At 33.8% G+C, this 11464-nt stretch overlaps 2 protein-coding genes and 1 long non-coding RNA gene across 6 annotated transcripts; all 3 read left to right on the top strand.

The window, feature by feature from the left end:
* The first annotated feature begins 725 nt into the window (after positions 1-725).
* On the top strand, positions 726-4036 carry LOC145116465 (uncharacterized). Of its 4 annotated transcripts, XR_013712101.1 has the most exons (8): positions 726-1428; positions 1521-1639; positions 1855-2087; positions 2156-2231; positions 2394-2447; positions 2568-2746; positions 2916-2998; positions 3699-4036. It is a non-coding gene; the product is annotated as an uncharacterized LOC145116465 (long non-coding RNA). The 4 variants fall into 4 exon arrangements; XR_013712100.1 differs by having other exon boundaries at positions 726-911; positions 1855-2231; XR_013712099.1 differs by having other exon boundaries at positions 1855-2231.
* A 3532-nt stretch (positions 4037-7568) lies between these two features.
* On the top strand, positions 7569-8399 carry LOC145112739 (histone H2A-like). Its single transcript, XM_079048874.1, has 2 exons — positions 7569-7847; positions 8051-8399. Exons 1-2 carry the CDS (start codon positions 7638-7640, stop codon positions 8294-8296), a joined length of 456 nt encoding a protein of 151 aa, XP_078905000.1. The 5' UTR covers positions 7569-7637; the 3' UTR covers positions 8297-8399.
* Positions 8400-9780: 1381 nt separating this feature from the next.
* On the top strand, positions 9781-10579 carry LOC145112738 (histone H2A-like). Its single transcript, XM_079048872.1, has 2 exons — positions 9781-10036; positions 10228-10579. Exons 1-2 carry the CDS (start codon positions 9827-9829, stop codon positions 10471-10473), a joined length of 456 nt encoding a protein of 151 aa, XP_078904998.1. The 5' UTR covers positions 9781-9826; the 3' UTR covers positions 10474-10579.
* Positions 10580-11464: the final 885 nt, after the last annotated feature.

Genomic DNA, 11464 nt, shown 5'->3' with positions numbered 1-11464 from the left:
ACCAAAATGGTCCATGTAAACAGGCAGTTGTACCCCACATCGATAAGCAATGTCTATAAATTCTTGATATTGAAGATCATTAGAAATCAAGGTTAAACCTTCTGGGATTTGTAAATTAGGTTGACAATAATAAAGTTTCTCACACTTCTCTTGTGTGAATCGTTCAAGAAAAAACACAAACTCATTATACGACATACCAGCAAAATCGATGTTCTAGAACACATGATGAACACCATCAGAATAGCAAAAAGGTTTGTTGATGAACACACCTTGGACATGAACTTTGATTGAGAAGAATATAACCATCGATCTTCAGTTACTATGGTGGGACGAGGGGTTTCTTCAATGAGGAGGAGTTTCTTCAATGAGGGGGAAGGGATTGTATAACGCAATCGGTTTGTTTAAAACAAATTATTATAAATGTACTACATGTGGCCATTTCATTAAATGACCTGGCACCGACATTTTCCTTTGTGGCATGTATATTACCTTTCAACCCGGTTTCAGGTAACAAAAGGGTATTTTAAAACATGGAAATGAGAGTTTATTACTTTAATGTGCCAAAAAAATAGTTTAGTGACCTTTTAAAACAAATACGAAAAATTTGATGGGTTAATATTACATTTATCCATAATTAAATAGATGATTTAATAGGAAGTCTTAATTATGGAAAGGTTTTAAATATAAGAATAAATAAACAAATAACCGTTAGAAGTCGAAAGGGTTGGGTCGGTATTGGCGCATAATATACTTCAATCGTCCCGCTCTCAACAGACCCAAACGCCGCCGGTCGCCGGAGGCTCAAAGTGATCTCTGTAACTCCGCTCCCCGGAGAACCAAACACCCCCTGTCCCAATCATTCGCAGGAGATCCACTACCATGTCTTTAATCCAAGAATCATCAAGATCGTTGTAAGTTTAAAGGGTTTCTGTATCAAGATGCTGTAAGTTTAAAATTGATGTAGGGATGAGAAAAATCGAAGGTTAATTGCTGTTTTCTTAGTTCTCTCTCTTCTCAATACGGTTTCTTGTCTTACCCTGTCTTCGTCTCCATTATTTCGATGGCATTTTTCTGTAAAAATTGATTTTCTGGGTTTAGGTAACTACATTAGTTTCATTGCGTCTTATAAGGGAAGGAAACTAGAGTCTATTTCTATAGCTTTGTTGATCTTTTCGGGGTTTTCTTCTTTTTCTTTTCATTGGGGGTTTCGTTATAACATCCAATATGGTTTGTCTGCTGTGTTTAGATGTTTTTGTTGATCAATATGCCAATGTTTTTGTGTGTTTGGATGGTTTTGAGAATGTATTTCAGATTCCGTCTGCAGTTTTATGAATAAGCAATTTTATCAGATCACAGTTTTCTCTACCCTACTTACTATCAGAAGAGCAACCACACAAGTGGGAAGTCTGATTGATGTTACATCATAATGTAGTATTCATTTTCAAATTTCAATGTGGTTTGTTCCCTTAATCGTAGCAATAAGAATTAGTTTTCTTTCTCTGGTTTTTCATTCTTTACAGGAGTACTTTGATTTGCACCGCATTTTGGTTCAACATATTTCAGTGATAAATTTAACTGGCAATAAACAAGAAGATGAAGAATAGTGGTATATCAACCTCTAACAATGGCAGAAACTATAGTAAATTCAGTGCCTTTCTCATCTTTTTCTTTTTCTAATATTTTGATTTTTTTTTAAGTAAGATTTTCATCAATGGTGACACAGATCCATCTTTCATTTACTTATATGTTTCTTTGTGTAGAATACACCAGACTTTATCTTTTTTCTATATTTGGATCTGTGTTATATGTATGTTAATTGTAACAGAGTGTCTAACATTCAGGCTTTATGTTTAGGGAATTTTTACATATGAGAGGCAGCTGAAGGACAAGTCAGCAAAAAAATCTTTACCAACATTCAGATACAAAAATACTTACTTTGATTTAAGAAAAAGTCATTATTACATATTTTTTATTCAATCACTGATGCTTTTTGTATTCCATATGAGCGTAGGGATGCTCTAGCAAGTTTTCAGAGCATCAGGATATGATGTCACCAACAAGTTTCTGCTTTAGATAATACCTTAAAGGTAATATCCCCTAAAACCCGTTTATAAAGTTTATATTTGTAAACTTTTACAAAATTATCCATTTGAAGAAAATACCAAATTTAATCAAACTGTCGGGAGATGGATTTAAGAGCCTTTGACAGATGATGCAAAAGTAAACCCCAGGTAGATTAATCAGTTTTGGTCATTTATCTTTTCTAGTACATATGTAGTGAACAAATTAAGCATTAGCATGTGTTAATCATTGATATCATATAACATTAACAACATACAGAGTTGAATGGATGAAATAAAAGTTTTATGATTTTCTTTTTCTTGCTTATGCAGGGTATACAACAGAAAAAGAGTAGCATTATAGTTATTGGGCTTAGTTTTATTATGGTAACTTTTTCAACTATTTTCTGAAAAACAATGAGATGAAGAAACTTTTTTTTTATTGTAAATGCCAGGTCATCATATTAATGATCTTTTGGTTCCCATTTCATAATCATAATAATGTAGGAGGAGCTTATGGTACTGAAACCTCAAACAAAAAAACAAAAGCAAAGATGATCCTAGCAATAAATATAGCATACTATGTACTATGTTGATATTATCAGAAGATCAAACCACACAAGTGGGAAGTCTGATTGATGCTACATAATGTTTTCTTATTCAATGGTATTCATTTTCAATATGAGGTATGTTCCTTATATCATTATCATAAGAACCCTAAGAGTTTGTTTTCTTTCTCCGATTATTCATTCATTCTTTAGAGGATTAGTTTGAGGAAGATGAAGAATAGTGGTAGATCAACCTCTAACAATGACAGAAACTAATGCTTTTTTGTATTCCGTATGAACATAATAGGAAGATGCTATGGTAAGTTCCATATCTGTCATTCAGATTCAAGAAAGTTTTCAAAGCATCAGGATACCAAGTTTCTGCTACAGGTAATCTCCACTAAAAACCTGTTTATTATAAGTTTTATATTTGTAAACTTTTACAAAATTACCACTTATTTGAAGAAAATACAAAATTGAATTAAAATGTTGGGAGATGGATTTATAAGAAGAGCCTTTTTCATGAAATGTTCAGTGGATTGCTTAATTTGTTGTATTGAGAAAAAAAAACTTATAAGTTAGAAATCTGTTAAAATATATAATATATTTTTTACCAGGGCATATTATATTATTCAGCATTGCTCCACAAACGTTGATCCTAGTTTTGATATCAGAGAGTGAAACCTCCAAAATCTATGTTAAATAATGTATTTTCTTTCTCCAACCACTTATTCTTCCATAACTGCTTATTCAGTCTTTTTTTGTTTTTACTTTTTACTCCCTCCTCTCATTAACATTTTCAATTTTCCCCCTTAATCAGATTCTGATTTAAATCTTTATTATTTATTTGAGTAATTAATCTATTCTTATTAAACATGCAAATAAAAATGAACATTTGTTATATAGTTAGATGTAGTAAGCCAGCCATGTGTGTACAGATATAGTGAACAAATTTAGAATTAATTAACAACATATAATGTTGAAGGGGAGAGTTGCATTATAGTTATTGGGCATAGTTTCCATACTTGTATAGAAATGAGGGGAAAACCTGCAATTCCTGAAAACCTTTTCTCCTATTAATTCCTTGCAGAGATGGCAGAATAAAAGTGATTGGTGTGGATAACATTGAAGGGCTCCAAACAAATTGAAGGGTTTTTGGTCAGCTAATTTTATTGGCTATATAGTTCCTGACTGTAGCTAGCAGTCTGAGTGTGGGGTTGTCAATCCCAATATAGATCTATACACACATTGTTTCGATCCCCGGCTGGAGATTCTGGTTATAATGTCAGGACTTTAACTATATTGTCTAAATTAATTAAACAACCTGTATCAAATGACTCATAAAAAGCATATAAACGTTACATGTATAATAGTTATGAAAACCCAATCATTCTGAAATAAATGATTGACAGTATGTTCTTGAATAAGTGTTCTTAACATGTATCTGAAAGATGTATATCCTTGATTAATTTTGAATCAAACCTTTGTTCTTGTAAAACAATGTACTTTAATATACTTGAATCGTGCATTAATGTTATGTGAATCTTAAATTATACCTATTATAATTTATATGTACTTTCTAAATTGATACCGAGTATTTGTGAATGCAACCCCTTGCTCAACATGTTACAAAGTGTATTTGAACTGAATGAAATAACTTTTATATTTATATACATATACAAATATATATAAGTAAAATTTAAATGACACTCGGACAAATAACCGATACTTATAATTCACATCCAAACAAGGAAAAGGAACCAAAGTGGATTATCAGTCCTAAGCCTTTTAAATATTATATATATATATATATATATATATATATATATATATATATATGATTTCTGGAAGAAAATATAAGTTTATAAAATATTTAAAAGAAATTTAATATTTTGAAATACTTTTGGTGACTTAATGTCATTTAAACACAATCTTTGAAAACCATTTGAATTGATGATAACTGAAATTACTTTTGATAAGTTTATTGAAATCTTTTGTTTGTAACACAAAATCTTTGTGTTAGACTTGTATCCCCCCCTTAAAACAGTGAAATCTATGAATATACGGGGGTATGAACTCACCTGTAGTGAGTGATTCGAGTGAAAGATTGATATTGGATGCTAAGTGTCAAGTGAAGTCTCGAGCACAAACGGATCCTATTAAGCATATAATGACACGTATATGGATATAATTAGTGTATATAACAACTAATCATGAATTGGAACCACCTTAGGGACTAGGAAACACATGGAAGGAAGTGTTACAATCACATATGATTGTTGTAAAGGGGTTTACGGCCACACACAAGGGTGTTTTTACGGCCTAGGGTGTTCACGGCCATGGTGTTTACAACCAAAGAGGTTCACGACCATGGGAGTTTACGGTCAATGAAGATCATGAGGAGGGTTTACGGTCAATGTAGTTTACGGCCAATGGTGTTCTTCATAGGGGTTTACGGCCAAGGGAGATGCTCATGGTCGTAAACTCTATTGTTCTTGGGAAATGGTTGTTTTCAAGGGTATATGTTAAGAGCTTCTATAGGATAACTAGTATATGGAAGATTACTTATGTTTTGAAGCTTGAAGGGGGGTGTTCACGGTTCAAGAACTAGTATGTGTTCTTGGTGTAAGTGATGAAGATTTGAAGATCTACCCAAAAGAGATGACATCATGGATGAAATCACAGGGTTTTCACTAGATTAAGCAAGGTGAAAACTCTTGATGATAGTTGAGAGAGAATCGAGTTTCTTGAGTTGGAAGTGTGAGAAATGGTGAAAAATGAAGGAATATCATGTATATGGAAGGAGTTTACGGCCAACCAAGAGTTTACGACCGTAATCTATAGTTTACGGCCGTAAACTCTAAGACTTGGAGTTTTCCGGCTTGCATGCTGCACAATGAACTCCAGTAGATACTTCCTAACACCAAATCCTTGAAAGTACTAGGCTTAGAACACTCAAACAGACCCTTAACAATGCTAAAAGTTAGCAGAAACACGTCTGACTGTGATTGAATTGAATGACTGTACAAGATAAAAATTTCGGGTTGTCACAATGCAATCAGTCGAGCTCAAGTAAGCGGTTCCCAAGATTAACCATACTTATGTATTATGAGTAGTATGCTTGATATGAGAATTACATGCTAGATTAGAGCTAATGGTACCTTCAGGAAGCATATGATATAATTATCTGATTTGTGTGATGCCTTATAGCATAGGAGGATTATATGTTATGTATTACTTGGAATTGATATCGGCTTAATTAATTGATAAGGTGCTGTTTGTTAAAAAAAAACCACTTCATACCACTTATTGTTGCGCCGCGCAGCACACGCGCAACACTTGACCATTCACAGCTGTTTGTTTTTCAGAAGACTTCTGACTTAAAAATTGTTGTGTGTGTGCTGCGTGGCGCAACACTAAACCAACCGCTTCAAACCTCTTCACACATTAATTTAACTTACTGCAACAGTCTTCAGACGTTAAAAAACAAACAAACTTTTTATTAAATGTTGCAGCCGTTTGTTCCACCTCTTATGCTACAGAGGGTTGCAAAGGTGGTCCGCAGAGTTCATATATTTTTGCTTCGAAAAAACAAACAACACCTAAGTGTATGCTTTCAAATTTGTATACGATTAGGATTATATAGCCCTATAATGATCGATTTGACCTAATTTAATGTTCCTTGTTTTGTTGTGGACATCATTTGACAGTCCGTGTGATCCTATTTTGTGTGTAACGTGCATGCATAAGGCAACCAACGGTGTTGATTGAGGTTCTTGGTACTGCGAGCGGTGGGACTTGAGACTTCCTAAGAGAGCATAGGATATGTATGTTGTTTAACATAGGATTGGTATATAGTTTTAGTGTGGTGACTTAGAGGAATCATGATTGTTTTTTAGGAAGGTACATGTAGGTGTGAAAGGTAGTATTGAGTCTGTACTATTGGAAGCACAAGACCTGTACCTGAGAAGAGTTGACCTGGAAACTCTATGGAAGCCTGTATAGTGAGGATTCCCTCGAGTTACATATTGATTATTTACATGTTTGTGTTTCAGTTTGAGGACGGTGATGACTACTCAAGGAGGTTCTGGCTCTGGTTATGGTTCAGGTTCTGGCTCAGACACGGAACCAATTGATGAGAGGTTGCGCGAGTTCATTACAGCCGAGGTTACTCACGATATCTTGGATGCTACTCATGTGATGCTTGGTACCATCAAGGAGGGGATTATGAAGCTGATGGATGAGAGGCTCATGTATTTTCAACTGTTTTATAGAATGTGCTTTCTATTATTCTTTCAATTTTCACCATAATGGATGACCGATATCAACCGATAATTGAACTTCATTAACCAACAACCAAAATCGATATTAACCGAAACTCAATGGTTATGAAATTATATCAACGGTTGGTTCAGTTATACATGACACATGCTAACCTAAAAAATTTACCATTAAATAATAAAATCCATGAATAAAATTAAAGACGATTACTAAATGGTTAAAGAATTAATCCTTGGACGACCTTTTTCAACATTCAAGATTAAGTTTAGTGGTTTGGTCTCTTAATTTGGTTTTGTTTTGAGAGATAACCTCTATCATAAATTTACAAAATCAATAGAATTTAATTGAATCTTAATATTTTCCAATTAAACGCACGACACAATTTCATTTTCCAAAATATAATAAAAGTATAAAACAAAGTAATTGCATTTAAAATAAAAGTAAAACATGAAAAACTCTATAGCTGAAAGTCTCGCGGGAGATCCATACTATTCCTTAAAATTTTAAACAAAAATTTGAAAATCACAAAACCAAATAATCGGACTCATCTCCCGCGGATAGCGATTTAGCAAATCTAGTCCGTTGAAACAACACTCCATCCAACGGCTAATACAAAGCTATGATCGATCCCAAATTCCCCGCCACCCACCTTTCTCTCTACATAACCAAACCATGTCTGCTATTGTTCTTCATCGATTATCGAATAATTCATTCACTACTGCACAATCTATTTGTCGACATACAGAAAATGGACGGAGATGGAAAAGTTAAGAAGGGCGCCGGAGGAAGAAAGGGAGATGGTCCAAGGAAGAAGGCGGTTTCCCGTTCTGTGAAGGCCGGACTTCAGTTTCCGGTTGGTAGGATTGGGCGTTTTCTGAAGGTAGGACGTTATGCTCGGCGTGTTGGAAGCGGTGCTCCGATTTACCTCGCCGCTGTTCTTGAATACCTTGCTGCTGAAGTAAGTTTTCTCTTCCAATCTCCTTTCGTATCGATATAAGTTGAATACGTTTTTGATTATTAGCTATTCAAGTTATAGTTTAATTTAGGGATTTCTTAAATCGATGCCATGGCGGATTATGATGTTTTTTTTTTTCTGGTTTGATCTGGATTTTGATAATTCATGGAACATCTTCTAATCTGCTTGATTTTTGTTGTTTGTAGTTGTTGGAGTTAGCTGGAAATGCTGCGAGGGATAACAAGAAGACAAGAATTATTCCAAGGCATCTTCTTTTGGCCATTAGAAACGATGACGAGCTTGGGAAATTATTGGGTGGGGTTACGATTGCTCATGGTGGTGTTCTTCCAAATATCAATCCTGTTCTATTACCAAAGAAGACTGCTGCCAAGGAGCCTAAATCCCCATCTAAGGCTACCAAATCTCCTAAGAAAGATAAGAAGGCTGAATAGATTACTTTGTTAGAATTGTAGTTTTTGTGTTAGAATCATATAATTAGTTTGTATGTTGATGTTGATCAGGATTTAAGGAATGAAACAACTTGTTTTATTATAATGTTGCGATATAGATTTTCTTATTGAATGAGTTAACTTCATAATTATTATGTTTTTTTCAAACAAATTACATAGAAATCAAAACCTCAATCAATTAATTGACTGGTAATTTTTAAAAGGTACATAAAGCCAATCGTACATGCACCACATCGGCCAATCGTACATGCACCGCATTGAAACTCGATTTCCCCATCATCTTCATTATTAGCTCCTAATGAGACCATCATTAGCTACCGATTATCACTATCTTCGTCCCCTGTTCTCGCTTGTTTGTGACCCCATCTGCAGATCAGAGTAACAAGGAGGAATAAGGCATGTCATCATCGTCGTGATCTCTTTCTGGTGATAGAATCTCCCGTAACAGAAGTAGATCGAATGTGATGGGTTGTTTGTTGTCCATATATGAGAGAGTAGCGAAGTAGAGAGAAGGGTGGTTGCGAGAGTAGAAATCATCAGATTAGGGAGAAAGTGAGTACCATCTTCTTCCCCATCCCTCTTGTTTTTCCTCCTTTGAATTCGAAAGTTCCTCAAATTTGAATATGATTACTAGATTCATGTTGGTCTAGTGATTTTAGGTATTTGAGTTTGGGGAAGAAAGAGAGAGGGAAAGATGTATGTGTAAGAGAGATGATATCCACGTTTGTGTGTGTGTGTGAGAGAGAGAGAGGCCCAAATTAATTAACTATTTTCTTTTTCCTTTAAATTAAAATGGAAAAACATAAAAAGTATATCAGAAAGGGCATTTTAGTCTTTTCAGTTTTACGAGGGACCAAAATCACAAGCAAACTAGCTCAAAAGGACCACGAAGTCAAAAAAGTCGGAGTTTGGACTAAAACCCCAAAAAAATGCATACCACAGGGACCCTTTTTGCAATTTTGTCTAAATTGAATACTAACATCACAAACACCACAGTTTTCTTAACTTGACTCATCACGCATCTTAATTGTGGACCCATCATATATTGGTGTCAATTTCTCGAACCATCTATGATAGTTTTAAAAATTATATTAGTTGCCTAATATTAAATAATAATAAAAAAACTAATGATTATATCTTACAAGTTATAAAATAAAGTGACATAAATTTTATTTAAGCAAATACGGAATATGTTTTAACATCACCCAAAAATAATAAGGCCATTCATAATGGCGTATTTGGAAAACACGTGGTTAGTCTATTTAGCGGGAGAGTCAAAATATTTTTAAAATTTAAAAAAAGAGGTGAAAATCACACAATTCATTTCACGCGGATCGCTATCTAACAAATCAAGACCGTTGATTAATCACCCCATCCAACGGTTGTTACAAAGCTATCGATCCCGAGTCACCTCCACCCACCTCTACAAAACCAAACCATGTCAACACCTGTTCTTCATCCATAACGAAGAATCCGCTCATTTCTTACTGTTTATTCATCGCTAAAAGAAAAATGGAAGGCGCAGCAAAGTCAAAGAAGGGTGCCGGAGGAAGAAAGGCCGGTGGTCCAAGGAAGAAGGCGGTTACCCGATCTGTCAAGGCCGGACTGCAGTTTCCCGTCGGTAGAATTGGGCGTTTTCTGAAGAAAGGACGTTATGCGCAGCGTGTTGGAAGCGGTGCTCCGGTTTACCTCGCCGCTGTTCTTGAATACCTTGCTGCTGAAGTAAGTTTTATTTTCTCATCTCATTTCATTAAGCTCAACGTAGATATCGTAAATGGATGTTTACATGCTTGATTTTGAATTAAACAAAGAACATGGAGCTTAGATCTGATTTCTGAAGTTCCTTTTTTTGTTTATATTGATTCTAATTTATGGATTATTTTTCTAATCTGCTTGATTTTTGTTGATTGTAGGTGCTAGAGTTAGCTGGAAATGCTTCTAGGGACAACAAGAAGACCAGAATTATTCCAAGGCATCTTCTGTTGGCCATTAGAAATGATGAAGAGCTTGGGAAATTATTAGGTGGAGTTACGATTGCTCATGGTGGTGTTCTTCCAAATATCAACCCAATTCTATTGCCAAAGAAGACTGCTGCCAAGGAGCCTTCAACTCCATCTAAAGCTGCTAAATCTCCAAAAAAGGCTAAGAAGGCTGAGTAAATTATTACGTTAGAATTTGTAGTTCTTTTTTGGTTAAGATCATGTTATAAGTTTGTATGCTGATGTTGATCAAGATTTAATGAATGAAACGACTTGTTTCTTATAATTATCGCGGCACGGATCTTCTTATTATTTGAATGTCTTCCAATTATGTTTAATTGAGATTTAATGGTTTAAATCACTTCTTCCATCGTACATCTTTATCTCGCACATAAATTTTCGAAATAATATTTTAATAATTAATTAATTTTAAACAATTAATGATTTACCAATTAACCTTTAATTTAAATCATCAACGATTAAAATAATTAACTTCAATTAAACAATTAATAAAAATAATTCAAATTTAAATCATTAGGGATTAAATAATTATCTTCAATTAAACAATTAATAAAATACATTAAATTTAATCATAATCCAATAATCCTTATAATTTTCGAAAATAAAGAGATTAGGGTTAATAGGTTATAGTTATAAAAAAATTTAAGGCATTTAAAATTATAATTAAGGAGACTAAAAACCATAACATTTTCGATGATAGGGGGTGAAGGGTATGATTTCAAGAACCCTAGCCTTTTGCGAAAATTTAAGGCCATTAAGTTTTAATTTCCATAAACCTTAATTTTGATCAATTCACTATTATTCGTAATCAATTAGAAACTAAGGTTATAATATCAATGATGAGTTTTCTTGACTATAATAAAATTAATGTGACGGAAAACACTTAAACCTTTATGTTTACATATAACCTATAAATAATTTATGTTTTTTTTCTATTGATTTCAGTAACCTATGAACATCAATAAACGTTAAAGAGAGACTGAAAATCAGATTAAAGAAAGATTATATTTACATATGATTAATTGATTATAAGTTACACAAATGAATTGGCATAAAAATAAGCAAATATGATCAGGGCCTGTTCTGAAAATTTAAATATACTCAAATGCACATAACGAACAACAAAAAAAGACCTTTATACTTATGATAA

Source organism: Lactuca virosa, chromosome 5 (genome assembly GCF_052849685.1).
Source record: "Lactuca virosa cultivar CGN04683 chromosome 5, Lactuca_virosa_CGN04683_v6, whole genome shotgun sequence".
NCBI classification, from domain to species: Eukaryota; Viridiplantae; Streptophyta; class Magnoliopsida; order Asterales; family Asteraceae; genus Lactuca; species Lactuca virosa.
Note: the sequence above shows the minus strand (reverse complement) of the source record. Positions and strands in the feature narration are given on the sequence as shown.

Bases quoted from the DNA above. Each gene is read 5' to 3' on its own strand.
- LOC145112739 (XM_079048874.1), top strand. From the start codon at position 7,638: ATGGACGGAGATGGAAAAGTTAAGAAGGGCGCCGGAGGAAGAAAGGGA. The intron at 7,848-8,050 runs GTAAGTTTTCTC...TGTTGTTTGTAG, and splicing joins TTGAATACCTTGCTGCTGAA to TTGTTGGAGTTAGCTGGAAA.
- LOC145112738 (XM_079048872.1), top strand. From the start codon at position 9,827: ATGGAAGGCGCAGCAAAGTCAAAGAAGGGTGCCGGAGGAAGAAAGGCC. The intron at 10,037-10,227 runs GTAAGTTTTATT...TGTTGATTGTAG, and splicing joins TTGAATACCTTGCTGCTGAA to GTGCTAGAGTTAGCTGGAAA.